The sequence below is a fragment of the Callospermophilus lateralis genome, chromosome 20 (genome assembly GCF_048772815.1).
Source record: "Callospermophilus lateralis isolate mCalLat2 chromosome 20, mCalLat2.hap1, whole genome shotgun sequence".
NCBI classification, from domain to species: Eukaryota; Metazoa; Chordata; class Mammalia; order Rodentia; family Sciuridae; genus Callospermophilus; species Callospermophilus lateralis.
The window spans coordinates 12,461,969-12,484,739 of record NC_135324.1 but is presented as its reverse complement, the minus strand read 5'-3'; the positions used below and the strand labels follow the sequence as shown (position 1 = coordinate 12,484,739).

The 22,771-nt window shown below is 42.5% G+C and overlaps 1 protein-coding gene across 6 annotated transcripts in view; it reads left to right on the top strand.

The window, feature by feature from the left end:
- The window catches only part of LOC143385570 (contactin-4), a 271,910-nt gene that overhangs the window by 192,029 nt on the left and 57,110 nt on the right, over positions 1-22,771 (top strand). For all 6 annotated transcript variants that reach the window (XM_076841028.1, XM_076841026.1, XM_076841027.1 and 3 more), the window contains exon 10: positions 14,092-14,219. In XM_076841028.1, coding sequence (XP_076697143.1) covers positions 14,092-14,219 — 128 coding nt within the window. The remainder of the gene's footprint in view (positions 1-14,091; positions 14,220-22,771) is intronic.

The window sequence follows — 22,771 nt, the reverse complement described above, 5'->3', positions numbered from 1 at the left end:
AGAACGTGCCGGTTACCTGGGAATCTCCCTGGTTCAGTGGATGAACTTGACCCTCCGGAAGTCCTCCAGTAATTCTTGCCTGAATTTTCTGAAAAATAGAAGTAGTATCACCAGATAAAAGGCCGAACTCTGAATAATTCTAGGGCAAGGGAGACACTTTCTGTTCTCAGGCACTAAAAGTGTCTCACACGATCAAGGTCAGTTTGGGTGTGCTATATTTATGTAAGTGACTTCTCACCCAACACGGTTCCAACAGCACCACCTCCACAGGACAAACTTGTTTGTGGTCCCCATGAGTCAATACCAGCCTAGGTTTTAAATACAGAGAGGAAAAGGGTGTTATTGCATGCACAAGGTTGTGTTCTGGTGAGGAGACAGACACAGAGGTGGGCTGGGATGAGCACCAGCACCCACGTTGACCTCTTCTGTTGCTTTTTGACTCATTTGATTGACACATGGATATTGTTTGCATATATCATCTCACCAGCAGGACTGTGTGTGTATCACAGCTCTTTGCATTGTAGATGGAAGAAATCCAATGCAAGGGATTTGTCTATACGACTTTATAGAGGTCTAATTGACATACCTTGAAATTCACCTGTTTTAAGTGAACAACTCAATACTTGCTAGTTAACCTATTGTTTTGCAGTTATCATTATCCCATTTAAACAGCATTTACCTCATCCTTCCAAAGAAATCTTCTGGCTTATACATCTAAGCCTTCAAGGTATTTGGTCTTTGGAGGTTAGGAAATATCATCGAGACTTGATTTCTATTAGTTTCATTCTCAGGCAAACTCTTCCTTGGTATGATTCCAGCAGAGAATATAGACCTGTTTTTCCCAATCTTTGAACCAACATCTTGAGATGACGTTGGTTGACGCTGATTGGCTGAGACTAGGTCACATGCCCAACTCTGCACCGATGCGTTTAACCAAGAGCATGCGACGCTCTCCCTTTGGACGCTCTAGAGTCACATGAGCACACCGGGTAGCCAGACCAGTATTTGTGGTCTGAGTGGGAAGGTCTGACTTCCCACAGGGAATTGTGTCCTTTGTATTGTTCCTAGACAAAGAGGAATGGCTAGACTCTCTGCAGGTCCTAGAGTAGATATTGACTGTACAGGAAAACCTTAGTGGAACTTCTTTCCTGTCAAGTCCCCTCTAGTGGTGGTCACAGAGGTGTATACCAAGAGCTCAGGAAATTTCTGTCTTGACTATGGATAGGCTAAAGCTGAGAGCAGACCAGAAGTGAAGGACACTGTATTCCTTAATTTTGGGGAAGGCTGCAAGAATTAGGAAGATGACTGACATTCTTGAGAGCTACTACTTTGGGACTCATCTGAGGTGCACTTGAAAATACAGTGGTCAGGGAATGGCCAGATGGGTGTCACAACTCAAGAAAGAAGTTATAACCAGTCTTTCCTTATGTAGAACATAGAAATTATTTTTCCACCGTTCTTAATATCCTTTCCTAAGATAAATAACTCTAGTGAAGAACTAGGTGTTGATTTAGTGATTTGGTGGCATTACATAAGCTGGCAAAGAACCTCGCACATCGTAATTTCATTTTAAAAAATTGTTTTTCAAATGATATGATTCTGTACACATAGCATAAAACTACAAATGAAATTCCAGAATCTTTGGACTCAATAATTCAGTAGCAATGGATACCTTAATGTATATGCTTTATAGAAAGAAATAGAGTTGGAAATTGCAAAGGAACAATTCAGATTTTAAAAGCAAATTTTCTCCTTAATTTTGTAAGAGCAATAGGGTTCGTGGCAAATTTTAAACCCAGAGAAACTTTATTTTCTACTGACTTTCAAAGTTTTCTTTCTCCACAGGAACTTTCAAGAATGGCAAGATTTTTTTTCTTATACTTAACTTCGATGTGACTATTAAGATACTATAAAAATTTGCAGATGAGGTTGTAAATAGCCACAATGAAAACATTAACTCTCTTGGTCACTTTTCTAAAGTGCACTTTATATTTTTTCCAGAGATAGATAATAAGAAATAAACCTGAAGAGTTTTATTAAAAAATCCAGTTTCCTATTTTCCAAGCACAGTGGTATAATTATGGCTCCAATTTATGGCATATTTTGTAGGATTGCTGATTAATTATACAGACCCCCTGATGTTTTATAGTCTTTTCAACTTTGTTTCTCTCTGCTATTTGACCACTACAAAGTGAATATATTCAAATCACTTATTACTCAGGTTACCTCATTTAAAAAAAAATGAATTTACTATTAACATCAGTTTTCTTATAAATCACTATGACTCAGAAATGTCGGTCCTGTGCTCCTTAATTTTGGACCTTACCCTCCTTCTCTCTCTCTCTCTCTCTCTCTCTCTCTCTCTCTCTCTCTCTCACACACACACACACACACACACACACACACACACTCACTTTCCTAGGCACACCCACACTGAGCAGAAAGCTACTAATACATTCCTTATTCTCTGCACAAGACAAACTTGCCTAAAATCTGCATTATTTACCCTGAAATGTTGGACACAGCAGCAAAGCAGGTTTTGTTGGAGAATAATTCTAAGCAGTCTCATATTTTTTAAACCATCACAGAGATCTGATTTGCATAATTTGATGATGTCTTTAGAGACCATTGTAGCACGTTTCGTTCATTGCCTAAGACTATCAATGTTTTCAGGATTACTTTAATTCTTTTTCATCATTCTTTTGAGTTGAACCTCTACACAAAGCCTCATTTGCAAGGTTTGCCAAGTGTGATTTGCTGATTATTAAAGAAGGATTTTTCTAGAAATTTCTCTCCTGTATACAGACAGGGCGAGCATGTTCAAGATAACATCTTGTTCTTTGCTTTAAGTAAGATTCACAACGATCTGCTCTCTTCAAGTCCCCCTCCCCATATCCTTCTCAAACGTCCTTTATCATGGGCATATCTAAATGACCATCATCTGCTGCTTGACCAAGACACTTTCAATAATAAGAGCTCTGTGCTTCTTTCTTAAGCTCTTCGCTCTTTCTGTCATTTTCTTCTCCTTGGAATTAGGAAAAGGTCCTTGTAGATTTGGGCTGTTAAATAGGAGAGGATCCATCTATCAAGTCGTTAACCGTTCTGTCGTCATAAGAATTATTTATTGAAACCCATTACCTGTGTGACTTCACGGTTCTTTTTAGATGGTTTGTCTGAAAAGAATAAAGACTCTCCCTTGAAAAGAAATAGCTTTCTTTGCCATCGAGGGGAAAAAAAAAAAAAAAAAAGTTGGGTATAAGAGTTGAGAGAAGAGAGGAAGGAGAATCTTTGCAAGGACTTGGCTTTAATCATGGAAATCGCCCTTGTGCAAAACCAACCTGAAGGTACAAGAATGATCTCCCTGGGAAGAGAAAACTCGGGTATTAACTTCAGCACATAAAGTCATTTCTTGAACTTTGTAGAAAACAGTAAATATAGCTTATTCACATCCATCGCTAAAAATTTTGGTCGAATCTCTGTTTCCGTCTGGGTGGTGATTTTCCTTTGTAGTTTTATAATGTGGAAAAGCTAGACAAGGCCCATAAGCTTTTGAAAACAACCTGCATGGCTGCATTTGGGGGCCCGAAGGACAATGTTATAATTTATTTCAGAGTCTTAACAAATCTGGTCTCCACCTACCATCAAAAAAAAAAAAAAATTTAGAAATCAGATTCCTAGTACCAAGAAGTGTCACCATTTAGCCTTCTCAAAAACCATGTGACATTGAGGTGATGTCATTTTGATGCCTATTTTGGAAATGGCAGTCTAGGGCCCAAGGAAGTTTAAAGACTTGCCCTAGTTACATGTCTAGCAAACATGGAGGCCAAGATTGGAGCCATCTTGAATGCATATGGCGGAAACTGTGATCCTGTGGGGAAATTTGAGAAAGCCTTGTAAGATCATTAAAGGGATCGTGAGCTTCTGTTATTCTGCAGAAGGCAAAGAGAACAAATGCAGTCAGCACACGGGAGAGGGAGAGGCATTAGGGATTTTAACTGAACCTTGTCAATGGTGTTCCGACACGGACTGAGAGTCCACCTTCACTTCCTCTCTAAGAAATGCTACAGAGTTCTGGTAGGATGGGTTGGAGCAAACAAATCATCATCCTGCAATTACCAAAGGGTCGAGAACTGGGGACACACTACAATCAAAACATCTTTTCCCTAGCATTGCCCGTATTGCTATTTGTGGTGCAGAAATCTCCTCTACTGGCTAAATTACAAAATCTATAAAGGGGGCCTTTCTAATTAAAAATTAATATTGTGCTCTGGGCATTGTAGTGACTTCGAATTATGTCTTTATACATTCTCTACGTTTGTTTGTGCTCTCAGGAAGTTAGTGTGATCGTGAATTTCTCAAAATTAATAAAAGCTATTTTGACAAGTAAAATTAGAAAACAAAAAAAAATGCTATTTAATTATAACCCAAGATCTAATTACCAGTTTAAGGAAAATTTCTTCCATGTGGTTCTATCTTTTGTTATTTGTGTTCTTCTTTTTCTACACCCTCCAACACCACAGGGTGGCATGGTAGAAAGCAAATGTTGTAGCCAAACCTGAGTTTAAGACTCTTTTCTGTTCCTTCTTAACTGTATTGATTGATCTTCAATATTTTAATTTAGTTCTTGGGATTTTTTTTTTAACTGAAAAAAAAATTGGAAATAATACTGCTCTTCAAAATATTGCAGATGAAATGAGATTAAAAACTGCAAACGTCTAGGAATAACCAAAGTATTTTCAGAGGTGCTTACTAAATCTTCCAAGCACCTTTTGTGCCCAACACTTAACTTAGTTGTATTCACAGTGATTCCTCTGGATTTTTGTGTGACCGATTTTTTCTCATATTGTCTTCCTTATTGGCAATGATCTATAAAGACTCTTGTGCTTGCTTATTACTCTATTATTTTTACCATCTATTCTACTGGACTAAGAGTTTCCTGACTGCCCTTTATTTTAATGAGTTTTGTTTTTAACTTTGGAGAAAAGTAACATTACTCAGGATGCTTTGATAAAAACTCGACAAAATATAAACAATGAAATATATTACCTTTCTGCAAATAAATAAATAAATATATTAAATAAATAAATATATTACCTTCTCCGCAGTTCATCTCCACAATGCCTGGTAGATTTATGTCAAAATTATCTCGGGTCCTAAGTTCTCGGAAGAAAGGAATTCTAAATCTTGTGTTAATGGAGACACAGAGAGGTCTTGCATAAATTAAATATAGCAGTGTGTCCTTTGTTTAATTTCCTTCTCCCCAAAACATGGTCTTTCGGTGAATGGATGAAGTGCCATTGTTTAAGCAGCAAAAGGAAAATACTGCCCCCGGACCACCATGCACTGTGTGGAAAAGAACGATTAAAATTCACTATGTGGTCTTTAACCCCCAGCGAGTCCCAGGTGGTCAGTTCATCCTGGGTTGTTTTATGGGTCTTTAAAACTGTTGTTCGGAGGAGGAAGTGAGACCTAGATCAAAGCAGGTTAGACCAACACGAGGCATTCGGGTTGGGAGCCGGGCTCCAGGCAGGGGCAATGGGGTCGCAGCAGCTGGTTGCACACTAAAATGCACAGGGCTTCGGGGCTTTATTAAACCCAAGCCTTACGACAGAAAGCAAATTACCTCCAGGAGGACTCTGTCACTGGGGTGCCTGTTCAATAGTGATGTCTCTCGCTGCCACCGAGACTCCGTGGGAAGATCAATGACGGGGCTGCTTGATATTGCCCTTGCCATGACTCTCTCCTCCTTGACCTGCACTGGTATATTTGTAATCTGAAGCATCCTTATTTCCTTAAGATGACGGGAGGAAAAAAAAGAACAATCTTTTAGGGCTCCCAATGGCCTTTTTATAAATTTCATATTATCACAAAATAATCTTTCTTTTTTTTTTTTGGGAAACCAGGATACTTCGTTTTCTCTCATCAGGCTGAGAATTTCCGTACGCCCTTGGGAATGAAATTGGTCAGCTCAGGCAAATGTCAGTTAAACATTAAAATACCTTTTTTTTTTTTATTTTTATCAGACCAGATCGCCAAGATCATTCAACTCAGAATAAATCCTCTCCACCCCCTCCCCGCCTCAGAGAAGTTCTGGTGTCATTGACTCAGGGACATCTGTGACATACCAGTGCCAGTTAATCTGCCCAGATTTGTCTAATTTCTCAGCTGCTGCAAAGCCAGAGAGTTCAGGCCTCTTCCCGACTACCCTTGATTTTAATGAGCTTTGTTTTTAACTTTCAAGAAAGGTAACACGACTTACGATGTTGTCTGTAAGATACTAGTTATAGAAGATTAATTTATCGGCCAGAGCCAAAAAATAAAATAAAAAAGGACTGAATAGGAGAGCTGATTTAATCCACCAAATAAACCAGCTGAGTTCCTTAAAGAAGAAACTGAAATCTCAGGCAAGTGTCGGTTCTTTCTTCCTCCTGGATTTTTATTTTTGCACATGATCCATTGCCCTACATTGGTCCACTCTGGATTGTCAATACATCCCACCTAGAGCAACTAGTGGACGTCTCTGCACGCAACTGTTGGAGCCCCAGGGCCAGGACCAGGAGGAGCGGGATGCAGACTGATCTGTGATGGTGTGAGGAGGTGCCAGGTCTGTAGAAGAAAACCACCTTCATTCTAATGCCTCCCTCTGCCCTTTGTCTGGGGACCTAGCACCAACCCTGATGAGTTCCACTCTTCCCACCTGTGGTGGGTTGAATAGTGTCCCCCCGCCCTTGAATTTCATATTCATGCAGAACCTCAAAAGGCGACCTTGTTTGGAGAAACGGTCTTTGCAGGTGTGATCAAGTTAAGAGGAGGTCATCCTGGATTCGCACGGGCCCTTATCCGATGACCAGCATCCTTAAGAAAGGGATATTTGAATACAGAATCATGCACAAGAGGAGAGTAAAGAAATCAGCGCGCACACACACACACACACACACACACACACACACACACACAGAGCGCCCTGGGATAATGGAGGCAGAAGTTTGAGCACTTCCTCTCCAAGACAGGGAACACCACAGATGGCCATCAGCCACCAGCAGCCAGGAGAGAAACATGAGACTGTCTGTCCACCAGTGACCAGTCCTTCCTGTTGATTTCTGACTTGTAGCCTCCAAAACTGACAGTGAACGACTTCCTGTGGTTTGAAGCTGCGGGTTTTATCATCCTGGGTTACGGCAGCCATAAGAAACGAAGATCAGGCCCATTCCCCTTCCGTATCCTGACCGTGTGTGTCTCCGTGTGGTGTGGCTGGGGCAGGGAGGACAGAAGAGCAAGGGGAATCGTAGCAGCTCTCTGCCTGCAGGCTGCCCCGGATCCCTGCTGCATGTACTCGGCAAATGGTGGCCATTTAAAATAGGGGGTTCCAATCTCAAGCCCCCGGAGGGCCAGGGAGGAGGTAGAAAGAGAGGATCAGATGCTTAAAGGGCTGTTCTCCTACTCCAACCCGTTCATGCCCTGGGGGTAGATGCTGCTAGTATTGCCCTGTTTCCCCTTGGGGCCAGATGACTTCTATTTACTTTTTAATTTTTTTAATTCTAATTTGTTATATATGACAGCAGAATGCATTATGATTGATAGTACACACAGAGAGCACGATTTTTCATGTCTCTGGTTGTACACAAAGTAGAGTCACACCATTCGTGTCTTCGTACATGTACTTAGGGTCATGATGTCCATCACATTCCACCGTCATTTCTGCCCCCAAGCCCCCTCCCTTCCCTTTGCCCTGTCTAGATAGGTGAACCCTTCAATGACTGTAACCCAGCACCTCGTATTCAGAAAGAAATTCAATTTATCTCATAATTCCAGATATGCTCCTGCTCCCTACCCCACTATGAATCAGCCTCCTTATATCAGAGGAAACATTCGGCATTTGGGTGTTGGGATTGGCTAACTTCACTTTGCATTATAGTCTCCAACTCCATCCATTTACCTGCAAATGCCATGATTTTATTCTCTTTTATTGCTGAGTAATATTCCATTGTGTATATAGGCCACATTTTCTTTATCCATTCATCTACTGAAGGGCATCTAGGTTGGCTCCACAGTTTAGCTACTGTGAATTGTGCTGCTGTAAACATTGATGTGGCTGTGTCCCCGTAGTGTGCTGTTTTTAAGTCCTTTGGGTCTAGACCGAGGAGTGGGATAGCTGGGTTAAATGGTGGTTCCATTCCCAGATTTCCAAGGAATCTCCATACTGCTTTCCATGTTGGCTGCACCAGTTTGCAGTCCCACCAGCAGTGTATGAGTGTGCCTTTTCCCCCACATCCTCGCCAACACTCCAGAATATTATCATATAATAATCCACAAATATATGAAAAAATGTTCATCATCACTAGCAATCAGAGAAATGCAAATCAAAACTAAGATTTCATCTCACTCCAGTCAGAATGGCAGCTATCAAGAATACAGACAACAATAAGTGCTGGAGAGGGGTGGGTTTTTATGTGAGCTCTCCCTGTTACTTGAATCAAGAGAATATTCAGTGCAGAATGAATACAACACACAAGGGGCCGCTCAGCCCTGGATCTCTTGGGATGAAGGGCTGATTGACATGTGCGCCCCCTTCCCTGCCGCATGATGCATAGGAGACCCTGATTGATAGGGTGCCTATCTTGACTCCCTGGTGGCCTCTGCAGCCAGCAATCCCCCTCTGCCTCTGTCCCCCGCCCTCTAGTTTGCTTGAACTAAGCAGCAGCAATACTTACATATTTGGATTTCATTATATTTTAGCTCCGCAGGACTGTTTGCCTGCCTGGTAATATGTGAATCTCTTGTTTGACTTTCAAACTTTAAACTTTTGAGCATGGTTTTTTAACTATCAGGTAGAGAAAAATAAGAGAAAGCTTGTTAGAACCTTTTGATATTATTCCAATGGCACATGACTATCAGCGAGCTGTGTTATCGCAGATCTAATTTAAAGATGTCTCAACATTTAACAGTTCGAAACTTCATTTTTTTTGTTTGTTTGTTTCATAAGAGAAAGTCATTTCTGCCCACTCCCCACCCTCCATTCTGCAGAAGGGCACTGGGTTATAGTCAGAAGGGATTTAATTACAAATGAAGTGTTTCAAAGGGATTCAGAAGCAAGCAAGGATGTGCCGTCTCCCTCCCAAGCAGATGGGCTTCCTTGCAGAGCTACTTACAAAAAAACCACGAGGTCACCATTTGGGGGATAAGCCTTTTCCTGAAGGTGACAGAATATTGTGGACTTGGCAGATTTTTGTCATCAGTAACTAAAGTCCCCCAAAAAGGAAAGATCAGCATTTTTAAAGGTCCCTGGTCCCCAGACTGGTTTGATTTATAGGACTGACAAGGTGAGCCCTTCAATGACTGTAACCCAGGACCTCATATTCAGAAAGAGATTCAATTTGTCTCATAATCCCAGATCTGCTGCTATCCCCCCATCCATCTGAAATCTCCATGACAGTAGGGACAGAAGGGCTTCTGTCTGTTGCAGGTAATTTACTGTGTTGTGAACGAGATGGCCTCTTTTCATGTTGCTGCCTTTATGATCTTTGACTCTTCCCTGATATTATCCGTGATTTTTTTTTTTTTGAAAAAAGAAAAAAGAAAAAAAAAGTCTGCAGACAGGTCAGGGCTAACCTATTCTGAGCCAGGGATGGATTTACATTTTCAATTCTCTGTATCTGGCTCTGTCACTAGTTATGAGCATTAGGAGGAGCCCGAATTTTGAAGAGATTCTACTCTTCCAGTAGACCAAGGTGGAGAGCCTGGGAGGAGGGATCCTTTGAAATCTCATCAAGAAACCAACATGAAAATAACACCGTCCTGGGTCTAGATGCAGGCACCATCGTCACGAAAAATAAATCAATATAGCGATATTTGTTGAAGAGCTCGTTTTTCTAAGTCGGTATAGCATCCAGATGAAGGAAGCAAGTATCTGAAACACTAGCATTGAGTCACATTCCAAAAATTCCCTGAGTTCATCCAAATAGCACTCAAAATGCAACTTTAGCACTGGGGATGTGGCTCAGTGAGTGGTACACTACTTGCCTAGCACGTCCAAGACCCTAAGTTCGATCCCTAGCACTGAATAAAGAAAAGGAAAAAAAAAAAAAAAGAAAAAGCAAGCTCTGTAGTTAACGCCTGGCTCATAAAAATCCCATTAAAGACAATAGGTTCGGTATCCAGTATAAGATTGTATACTTGGCCTTTATATGTAGAAAGGAATAACCAAGCAAAACTAAATGAAACAGTCACGTATCCAAGAAATAGAGGGTCAATGATTTCATCCTTAGGACACTGAGGCTCTTCCTCGGTGTTCAATATGCAGCCTCCATCAGTCTTCTCAAAGTAGGCTCCAGAGAGAGAGTATCCCAGAATCCTCTGTCGCAAGTCAGGAGCTTTAGAAGATGCTCAAGTTCAATACCAAGCTCACAGCTACACGTCAGTCTATAGACGCACGGCGCTACCCTCTTCTCCCCTGTCACAACCACCACCACCTGGACAGGTTCAGTAAATTTTTGAAGAGATTATACTCTTCCAGTTGTAAGGTCTGAAAACTCAATTTCTAATGAATTATTGGCTCATATGGCTGGGGCGTCTAAGGGACGCTATTGGCTTAAGTCGGGATGCTGTAAGATCTCTGCCTCTCTCTTTTGGCTTATGTCTGTGTCTCGGGCCAGGTCTTTGATTTTTTTTTTTCCTTCCTGAAGGCATACTTTTATTTCTTTTTATTTATTTATTTCTGGGTGTGAGTTTCTTTTCTTTTTACTTTATTCTTCGATGTGTTCTAGTTAATCATTCAGGACAGTAGAATGCACGTTGACACATCGTGCATAAATGGAGTATAACTTATCATTCTTCTGGTTTTCCTGATGCAGAGTTCCACCCGTCACGTAACCATATATGCACAGAGGGTAACGATGTCCGATTCAGTCTGCTGTCCGTCCTTCCTTCCCCCCATGTCCCCTCCAATCCCTTCACTCCCCCCTGCCTAATCCAAATTCTTTAAATGGCGGGCAAGATGATTGTCCATGGCTCTAGATTCCTATCTTTCAAATTTAATGATCCTAACAGGAAGAGATGGTCTCATCCGAGAGCCCCTAGTCTTGGGGACATGCTTATCCTTAAACCAGTCACTGTAGTCAAGAGAACAGCGTCTCCTGACTGTCCAGGTCTGGGTCCCTGTTTATCTTTTGATAGTGTGTGAATGGCTTTCTCATTGAAAAAAAAAAAAACAATACCCATTCTCCTATACACCAAAATTATTTCTAGATATATACTCATCTAAAATCTTTATTTATTATGAGCTTCTTGACAACAGAAACTTTAGTTTTCACATCACTATGTACTAGCCAAGGCCTGATGTTTAGAGGGCATTGTCTGAGCCTTACTAGGACATTTGGCTAATGAACTTAGGTGGTGCATTTTATATACCAGGCATTGTGTTAAGCATTGCCCATCTTGACAGTCCTTTGAGATAGAGTTACTTTTATTATTCAATTTCTCCAAATGAGAAAACTTAGGTCCAAACCTACAACTTACCTCAAATCACATAGCTCATTCATAGGAGAGCGATTTGAGTCTTAGTTGAGTTTCAGAGTTTACGTTCTCCGTCACTAAACTATATCACTTGGATGAGAACATGGTTGAGTTTCCCAAGAGAACACTCCCTGGAACATCACATTACTCCCACATCTGGAATATACATAGGGGTGATGAGCAGCCATAGCAATATGACATGATTTCATAAAGGCTGCTAGAAGTTACTCCGTCTGCAAATGACATCCTTCCCTGTCCTTCTCTTCTCTGAATTCGAACATTTAAAGCCCAGTCTCTTTTTCTTACCTCTTTGCAGATAACAAGGTAGGTAATAAAGCATTAAACCAATGTCAGGCACTGAAATCTTAAAAAGGAGTAGTACAATCGTTTGTAAAACTACATTATATTCCACAGAGCCCTTAGAAATTAGATAAGGAAGCATTGAAAGTAAGAGACACAGAGATCCTTGAACTTGGAGTGCAGAGAGCCAAGTCAGATCCAGAACTGGATCAGCCACAATGTGTGAGACACCTTTTGTGCTATATAAACCAGAGTTTCTCAGGAAGGACAAGCATCTGTAGAATGCTTTTCCGTTAACGGAACTCTTCATGTGTATTACTACAATGTAGAAGATATTTGTTGTAATATTCCATGAGACTCTACAGATAAACAAATTAACATGGACCAGTATTTCTCAGTCAGGGTGCACTTTGCCTTCTCCCCAGGGGACATTCAGCAATATCTAAGGCCTTTTCTGTTGACAGGACATGGAGGGGAGGGGCTGAGCTGCCTAGTCTAGCAGATAGAGACCTGGGTGCTGCTCCATACCCTCCCAAAGGCTTATTCCAGTCCAAATGTCAGGGCCAAGGCTGAGCAATCCTGCCTCAGAGCACAAATAATTGGCCATGTCCTACACCTGACAAGTATGAGGGCCGAGGCTAGAACCCAAGTCATCTCATGAAAACTCCATCCCTGGATCCTTCCTTCACCCTCTTTGGCATTTTATAGCGTGATCCGAGTAGGTGATGGCTTTAGGTGTTTTTGGAACTGCAATGATAACATTTTAATTGGAATAAATGATTAATAGGCCTTGGTGCTTGCCAGAGTCAGCTGACCCCTCAGAGCCTTTACTGAGCCTCAGGCCCACGTTAGCTGGTGGTGGCTGAGCTCATCTTTAAAACACAAATGTCACCTTACTTTTGGAGTCCTCAGATGCTGACATTTTGCAATTCCAAAGCAAATTATCTTATAAATAGGAAGATGATTAACTCCTCGAAAGCTATTTTTGTTATTATTGAGGTAATTACGATCTGATCGCGACTCTATTTCTGTTAGTGCATCTGCTCTTTAGCAAACGAGGTATCAGATGGTGTTTATTGAGCAACTGTTATGTGTATCTGTGGTATGAATGAACAAATGGCCTCCTTGTCTGGATCCTTTTTTGTTTTCAACCAACGCTTTGATCTAGCCTGTGCGAAATCATGTTTAAAAATTGTAGCTTTGAGGCATTTTATCATAAGCATCAGTACATGTACACAGAAACTAATATGCACCTAAAATTCATCCTTCATTAACTTCGTTATTTTAGCTGGATCTTCTAGCGAATCTTGAGCTCTGTTGATCTGGGCTGTTCTATAAGGACACAATTTGCTGGGTGATTGAAGAGCATGATTCTTCAATGAGCATCTCTTGTTTTTCCTGTGTTGACAGTAGGACTTAAGCCTAGTCTTAATGCTGCCTTCTTTTTCGTAATTTTGAGTTCAAACCCAACTTTGTCGTTGGCACACGCCTGTAATCCTAGCAGGTTGGGAGGCCGAGACAGGAGGATTGTGAGTTCAAAGCCAGCCTCAGCAATGGTGAGGTGCTAAGCAACTTAGGAAGACCCTGTTTCTAAATAAAATACAAAAATAGGGCTGGGGATGTGGCTCAGTGGTCTAGTGCCCCTGAGTTCAATCCCTGGTACTTAACAAAAAAAAAAAAAAAAAAAAAACTTTTGTCGTATCCAAAACTGCAGACCCCACCAAAAAGTAACCCAGCCACAGGTACCATGCTCCTGTGCTGATTTAGGATGACCCATGTGCAAAAAGAAAACTGATTTCATTATTCTGTTAAAAAAGAAAGCAGGCCCGGAGGCTTCTGTCTGCTTCTCCCTGTATGTACAAATAACTAAGCAAGAAGAGACAGTCTCTAAGATGACGGAGACCCTCTTAAACACCTAGAAATGAGCTCCACATCTCCCAGGCCCTCTTCTTACCCTAATCCTATCAGGTTGGTCTTGTTCCCAAGTCGCAGACGAGGAAGCAGACTTGGGAAAATGAGCTAGTAGAACTGATGGACGTGGAATGTGAACATTCCCTCCTATGCTTCCAGAACCTTACACCGAGTTCTTCCATGTTCCACTGGATTCTGGAAGCACAGATCTAATGATCTGTGGGCAAGCCTCCTAGAGAAAGACGAGGCCATCAGAGGCCCTAACGGGTTGTCTGGTCTTGAAAGAGGACAGAATGGTCAGAAATCATGTCTGAAGAGTCGTACGAGAGACAGACTTCACCCGCTTTGCTTTCTTGGCTTTCATTTCAGAATCACCATCTCTGACGATGGAAACCTCCGAATCGTCAACGTGACTAAGTCCGACGCTGGGAGTTACACCTGCATCGCCACTAACCATTTTGGAACTGCTAGCAGCACGGGAAACGTGGTGGTGAAAGGTAAGGACTTGCGCCAGGCGTCTGGACTCTTGCATGTGTCCTCCCATCTAATAAGGTGATCTACACAGGGGCCGGCGGGCATATTAACATGCACAGCTCTCCCCGTGTCCCTAGATTAACTCATCACCGCAGACATGATACGTTGCATACTTCTTGGAGAAACATTCATGATGGAAAGGTCTATCTTCCTTCAGAATCATCCCATACAGTTTGGAGGATTCTAGCTATTACATTACTGTAACTCGCATTATCTTCACCCCCTTTAATTAAATTTCTTTCGAGTCTCTGTAGATTTGCAATTCGTGTCTAGGAACACTGTGCTAACAAATTAAAAACCCATGACTCAAGCGCTATTTTTAGCAAACATTGTTTAAACAGTGACATTGGTGATTTTTTTTAAAAGCCTGGCCCTGATGGTGGGGGAGCTGAGCGATGTGGCTTCTCTTCCCAAAGATGGGTATTGATCACCTCTGGAACTGGGTGTAAGTTACTGCCAGTCAGGTCAGTTTTAAGGAAATCCTGTTTTCCACAGACCTCAGCCTGGGTGATTTATGTTTTTTATGACATGTGCACATTCATAGGAAGCTGTCCCAACATGCGGTGGTTGGCAGGGTGCTAAGAAAGAACTGTCCCAGGTGTGGTCTTGATTCACATTTCATCTACATCTGCATTACTTCATGTCCTGCCAGTCCTAGGATTTGGGGGTGGAAGGTACCAGGGATTGAACTCAGGGGCACTCGAACACTGAGCCACCTCCCCAGCCCTATTCTGTATTTTATTGAGAGACAGGGTCTCCCTGAGTTGCTGCGCGCCTCACGGTTGCTGAGGCTGGCTTTGAACTCATGATCCTCCCGCCTCAGTCTCCCGAGCCACTGGGATGACAGGTGTGCGCCACCGCTCCCAGCAGTCAGTCATAAGATTATTGAGTTGAAATCATCTCTGTGCTGCTTGGATTGAAGATGACTTTCAGGTTGTTGGCTTGCTCCTGAGCACCAAGAGCAGAAGAGGAACTTGAACCCAGGAATCCCTATTCTGAGTTCACAGCACTTTTCTTTTTTTCCACATTTTTTATTGTTACATATCGTACACATTGTATTGGCACATATTGTACGTTTTATGATAGTTGCACATAATGGTGGGATTTTCTGCTGCATATTGCACATGCCCACAATATAACCACAGAGTTTGCCCAATAGACCATTTGTTTTGGCTTTACCTAATTCTGTGTGATAGATAACAGAGATCCTGTTATTTCTTTCTGACCCACTAATAGCTCCCGCTGAAATACAATAGCCTAAAGCAAATTAAAATATCTAAGAATATTTACTTCGATATAATTTAAGCAAAGAGGCTAAAAAAAAATCACCTAATTGTGGATTTCAGGGTCATTGAAAGCTAGGAATTTACTGCTGTTTGGGGACATCTTTTTATTATGAACATACTTGTCTTTACAGCTAGAAAAGTAAAAAAGGCCAAGAATCAGCAGTAAATGTGTGCTTAGATGAGCTCCGTCTATTTCACTCTATTTTTTCGCTCAGAGCAATAGCATTTGTAACTCATCGAATGGTCACAGGACAAAGGAAAAAGAGGTTAGATAATATTTATAAAAAAAATAAATAAATAAATAAATAAATATTATCTAACCTCACCAGTGGCTGAAATTTACTCATCCCCCAGAGAGACCCCCACACCCTTCAGAGATGGTAGAACTGGGGCCTTTACACAGAATTTAAGAGAAGAGGAGAGGAGCGGTCTCTGTGACCTTGGACAAGGTTATTCGCCAGGTAGGGATAACAGCAGTTCCAACCTGATGGGGGGGTCTTAGTGACTGGGATCATCTGTATTCAGCACGGTGCCTGACATCTGGGGGATATCAGTAATTGCTAAGAGTCGGAAAGTGATAGACACCTAAACAGACACTGTACGGATGCCCCTCCAGATGGTTCAAAGGGCAGAATCTTCACACGTCGGAACCAGTTGGATGCCGTACTTGATTATCATGCTTCTTAGAAGCATTGGCTTACCTTGGCTCTCAAGGAAATTCAAGGAAAGACCCCGATTTCCCCCTCAGTGTACATATCCCAGTTACCAGCAGCCCCAGGACAAAACCATCCCCAACGAACCATGCAGTTCCTGTGCTCACCACCTGCTGAATACACTACAAGCCTTCCCAATGTACCGGGGATGAAACATGGCATGACTTCCTCATTTATTTATTTATTTATTTTTTGGTGTGGCTATAAATATTGCTGAGATGATAACTCCTACCTATTTTAACCAGCTAAATAATGTATTTCTTACCCACCTAGTCAAATGCAAACAGTAATTCCCCAAGAAGAGTTCCAGGCAGTTCTCCGTTAAACTTTAGGAATTATTCGCTTCTTGCAATGTGTGTTAGGAAAACACTAGTTTTTCCCTGAATGACCGTGAGAAAAATCATCTTTGAGGCTCTAGTATCTAATGAAAAGGAGAAGAAGTGAGATCATCCACCAAGCAGTGTTACGTATGCATGGTCACGGGAGAATAACCATGGCCTTCACTGACGAGGCTCAGCTGGCCTCCGGGTCTCCTGCTTCTTGGAATCCTCTCCTAGGTAACTGATGGAAGAAAAGAAATGTGAGCTCTGTCTGGTCCAGAGGTGCGCAGAAGTTAACAATCCAGAAGAGATGGGGGTGCTCACTTGCTTCCCACTGGTCCTTTCTACCTTCCATTAGCCGTTAATGGGACGTACAGGTGCGTTCCAAGGGGACGGCCACACCGCCCGGTTTCTGAGAAGGACATTAACAGACGCTGAGAAATACAATTGAGGAATCTGCTCCATCAAGCACAATAAAAGCAGAGGAAAAAAAAAACGTTCTGAACTCCGCGAGAACTGTCCTCAGTTCAGGGGCTCACATCCAAAATGCCGGCACTTGGGTACCTTTTCATGCATCTAACGGTTTAGCCTGAGAGGTGACGGAGTTGCTGTATGTTTAATTCAGTTTTGAGATCTACCGAGGGACTGATTTATCAGAGAAGGTGTTCCTGCAACCCTGAAAACGTGCTGGTCTGCGTTTTGATCTCCTCCTATGTCGGGGATTAAAACACTGGGAAGGTCAGACACCAGAACACATTCTTTCTAACCTTTTTACAACCGTTCTGTCACTAACCATGCTTTTTAAAATCTGATGCTCTCCACCGCGTCCCCCCCCACCACCACCCCCTGGTGTTTGGGAGAGAAGCTGAAGAGGTTAGAGGTTCAAGCATCAGGTCAGCAAGTAGAGGAACAGAAGCAGGGGACACAGCCACCCTCCCAGGCACGGGGAGGGTTAGCGTGCATCTCTGGCAAGTCGGAATCGAATGGATAAATATTCAGATTATGCATGAGCCGACTTCCAAACCTGCTCAATTTCTAGCAGGTGCCCAGGGGCCTCTTGATGATCCCGCCATCATCTGAATTTCTAAATCTTACCGATTTCATTTTTTTCAAGCTAGTTAAAGTACATTTGGAATTAGGTTTGCTGTGTAATTCAAAGCAAAAAAAGAAAAATGGTTCTTAAGTCAGAACCACACTCCCGCCCCCAGCCCCCCGCAAAAAAAAAAAAAAAAAAAAAAAAATCCTCCCAGAAAGCCTAATATTTTTGCCTTTAAGCAAAAATATGCTTTAGCAATTGTGGATGTCGTTAAGAACTCTGAGAGGGGGCCCTTGACTTTTACAGGCAATTGGGGACCCCTGATTCATTCTGTCACTGCTGCAGAATTCAAGGGTGCTGTTTTGCTTAACAGCCTTGACTGTGAGGGTTTATAGGGCCAATATTTTCAAGCCGCAGGTCTGGAGAGGAGCAACTTGGAGAGTTTTATCTTGGGTGTAGATCAACAAGATAACCATGATAAAAAAGTAACCCTAGCTTCTATTGATCCCCTCCAGGGCTCAAAATGAAATGCAGGGCTTTAAGCAATGGATGGGATCCCCATGGTTCTCTTGTTGAACGGCTTCCAAAGCGACCTTGCAGAACTCTGTGGCTGGTGGTTTCAGGCTATCACTACCACTGCTTTGGTTTGTGGTACTGAAAATTGAACTCAGGACTGCGTAACCACTGAGCCACATCCTCAGCACCCCACCCTTCCTCTTTTTTATTTTTTATTTTTTTATTTTGAAACAAAGTCTCACTAAGTTCCTTAGGGCCTCACTAAGTTGCTGAGGCTGATCTCCAACTTGCAATCCTCCTGCCTCAGCCTCCCAAGTTGCTGGGATTACAGGCATTCACAGCTGCACCTGGCTCAGACTGCACTTTCATAAACACTGTCCTGTACTAAAAACCTTTGTACATATTTCCCATCAAGTGAAAGTCCAGTAGAGAGCTTAATAGGAATGTAGAGCTCATTCCTGGGGTCACCCCATCCTAATATATTTACGTATCTAGAGACCAGAATAAATAAAAAACTGTATTTTAAATAAACACTCCAGTTGATCCTCAGGGGCACTGTAATTTGAGAACATTTCAGGAAATTGTGGACTATGCCCTATGAGCTGAATCAATGTAGGTGTCTATTTTTGCAGACTTTAGAAACTAAGAATGGCTTAACTGGTAGAGAAAAAAAGTCATAAGAACAACAGTATTTCCAAGCACAGTGGCACACACCTATAATCCCAGCAACTTGGGAGGCTGAGGCAGGAGGATCACAAGTTTGAGGCCAGCCTCAGCAACTTACCAAGACCCTGTCTCAAAACGAAAAATAAAAAAAAGCTCGGGGTGTAGCTCAGTAATAAGTGTCACTGGGTTCAACTCTAATATCAGAAAAAAAAATGATGATAATAATAATAATATCTTTAGGAAACTCATCTTTCAGTGTCCCTAAACGAAGCTTTGTTAGAACCCAGCCAGGCCATTTGCTTACATATGGACCGTGATTGCTCTTGTTCAGTGGAGTAGTTATAACAGGCAACATGACAAATAAGTATCCGCATAATATCGTCAACTTTGCCTCTTGACCTTCGAAGACTTACATGTTTACTATTCATCCATTTACAGAAAGAAAAAAAAAACACTTATCCTTTCTCTGGATAACTTTTTCACTTCCTCAGATAGATCTTCAAAATTTGGGCCAAAGTGCCGAGTAGCCAGGCCGTCCCTAACTTCTGTTTGTGCGTCATGCTGATCTTGCGTGCTGACAGGGTGTTCACGGAGTCTGATGGCTCGCGGAGATTGCTTGGGAGAGTTCCTTCCCAGGACCTAAGCCTCACGCCAGTAGCACAAGGGTTGACCTCAGAGTGTGGATTGAGGTTGAAAATCCGGAGAGAAGCGATTGCTCGTTGACTGAAAGAGAAGAGGAAGATCACTTACCAGTCCAGAGGTGAAATGGCTGGACGGTGGGAGCTGTGACCTCATCCATCCACCCTAGTTGGAATGGCTGAATGGGTGGTCTCTGTAGACAGGTGGGGCGTGGCTGCAGGAGGTGGGTCCCTGGGGGTACCCTGGAAGGGTGCATCCTCCCTGCATCCCCTGGCCCCTGCTCTCCCTCTCCCTAATTCCCGGCCACCATGAAGGGAGCTGACATCCTCCACCACACCCTCCTGCCATGATGTTTTGTCTCACTTTGGACCCAAAGCAACGGACTTGTCCCATCATTTGTGAACCATGACCCACGGTGAACGTCCCCCTCTCAGTTGTCCTGATCAGGCATTTTGGTCACATCCATTCAAAGCTGAGTAAAACTCACACCTCCTGGGGGTGCTCTGGACACCCTCCCTTCTTGAACTTTCCATCACAACCACATTCAGTTTATCCACAGCACCGTGCCCTTACACTCTTCCCAGCCTTTCAATAACGCAGTCTTCCTTTCTTTTTGAAATTGGCCTCCGTAAAAATTTCCCCTGCATGCTAAAAGAGGGTTTCTGTTGTCCTTCACAGAAGGACACTATAAATGGCTATGATAATCCAGAAGTCCTTGGTGGGTTTTAACCAAGACCCCATACAATCTTAACACTCATCATTTTGCCTGCCTGATCCCCAACCCTGCAAGCTACAGGTGTCCCTGTGGATTACCGCGCCTTCAGTTGATTCCTTCTTTGCCCAAAGTGGTGTTTGATGTCCATCTCAGCCAACGTCTATTTAGGTTTACAAGAAAAGAGTCCCTCAAAGGCTCGTTGTATAGTCAACAGGAAGGGAATTTTTCTTACCAGCACCCAAAGTGCGTAGAGCATTGCTGTTTGTGCATAGCAGCCACTTATTCTTCTGTGTTAACTAAATATGACAGTGAGAAATATCAGCCTCTCCAGGCCCATCTTGATGGGCACCATCCTGTGGAGTGTTTTCAGTTGAAAGCTTCTTTGGGAAATAAGTTTGAAGCAACCCCTACCTTCTATGTAAAATTATTCAAGGCTGTATCCATATTTGACGGGGGAATCAATCAGAAGTCAGTAACCAGCGGTGACGTTTGGCCGCTGACATTACAAGGAAAGCTTTTAACATTGGACCCTTAGAACAGAATGCATTTGGACCTAATTAGACGTCTTCCACTGGAACCAATTATTTCTAGGCGATAATTAACGGTCTTTCTAACAGGATTAACGCCAATTCTGACCCAAGGCTTCCAGAGTAGAAAGCAAAGAGTTTTGTTATTAGAAGTGCTAAATGCTAAACATGATGGGTCCTTCCAGAGAAGGACGTTGGCCGGAATATGGTGATTCTAGATCTCACTGAGGAGTTCTGCCACACTGGAGTTGGCAACGGCTCAGAGAGGAGAATCCTAAAAGCAAGGGTAGGTAATTGTGCTTCCTGTCCTGTCTGTGTTCACAGGGCTTGGCTTACCTGAAAAATCTGATCAGGATTTCCCCTGACATTCTCAGGGACACTTGGAAGAGCCACGTAGAATATCGATCAGTCTGAATCAGGCGTTCGTGCAAATTTTTTTCCTCTTTGAAAACCACTGCAAGTATATTGCAGTGTGCAAAACCAGTTGTATATCCCCATAAAAGAAAAGAAAAAAGAGATCCAGGTAGATTTAGCAAATATGGTGCCTTTAGCCATATCAGTCATGGATAGAAGGAGTCTCCTTTTTCCAAATCTTCCGTAAAAGAGCATCTTCCTTTCGTAACGCTGAGATCAGAGCTTGTAAAGATGGCATTCGGTGACAGGGTACCCTGGCTCTGTCCTGCACACCCCTCCTGAATCCTCGGTGGAGAGGGAAGAATTTCCCCCCTGACTTGTATTTCTCTATGCCAAGTCTGTCCTTTCCTAGGAAAGCATCCGAGTTGAAGGCAGCCTTCACGGTCTTACTTTTTGGTCCAAAAGACACTCTGTGGGCCAGTACACTTGTAAAGAAATCTCAACCTCACGAGCCCCTCGTTATCACTAAAGGAAACACCAAGGTGATCCAGTGAATTTGCACACAAGGTGGGCACAAGAGAAAGATCTAGCAATACCTTTGGGGAGTGAGCATGGGACAGAGATGGTCCTCACCCACTCTTGAGTCCGGATGGCAGCTGGAAGAGACGCCCAGGAGAGAAGAACGATCGAAAACGCACGACCTCCAGGCCCAGCTGTTCTGTGTCTGGGCTCTCCCCGCTAGAGGAGATCACGCATGCTCTGAGTGACGCTCCCTAGGTTTGCAAAGATGTTCATTACGTTGTCATTTGTAATGGGGCGGGGGGGGGGCGGGGGAACACAAGCAAATTCAGGAACAATACGCATGGTGTTATTTCATAGGTATGCTATGATTAAATATAAAATCAGTAAGATGAAAACATCATATGATTTTTAAACACAGGAACCCGTGGGCAACATGAATACGCCCTCCAAGAGTGAGATTACGGGAAAGGCTTTAGCTGGGTTAGTGGTGATATATTTGCATAAAGTTTTAAACATAGTCAGAAGAGGAAAAAAAAAAAAGGCACATTATAATGTGCTGAAGACAGCTAATTCCAGAAGTGGGCACCTGAGTACTGGGAGATTTTTATTGTAGTTTTAGATGCATAAATTTAAAAGAAGAGCTCAAAAAAGAAAAGCTCAGGTCAGAATTCCATACAGTCACCTATTACGGACAACATCATGGTAGATAGAACTTTTTCACTTTTTCCCCCAGGAAATGCCGAATACACACGACCTCTGCCCTGAGTGGTCTTTAGCCTGTTCATTCCAAATCCCTTCTTTTCAGGAGCCAGACTCGGCTGTAGAATGAAATAATGTTGTTGTTTGTTGTTGTTTTTCCTAATGAAGACTTCCCAGTCAGAATAAACAAACAAACAAACAAAAAAAAAAAAAGGCAAAGAGAAAAATATGACTCTTTAGCTTCATTAAATGTGAAGCACATAATTAATTTCTTTTCCGGACCTTCAAGGAGACTTGTGTTGTAGTGATTCGGTTTAATTGAACTTATTACCACGGAGCAGATAATAAGAAGTATATTGAGGATATCCATCTGGCTGGTGCTGAAACCACACACCCACCCCCCATGTTTGATTGTCTGTGGCTGTCACATGCCATACTAATTGGCTCATTTCGGCTGTTTTCTAATCAGTAGGATTTAGCTAAGAGTGTGATAAAACCCTACTTGAGAGGAAGTTGATATTA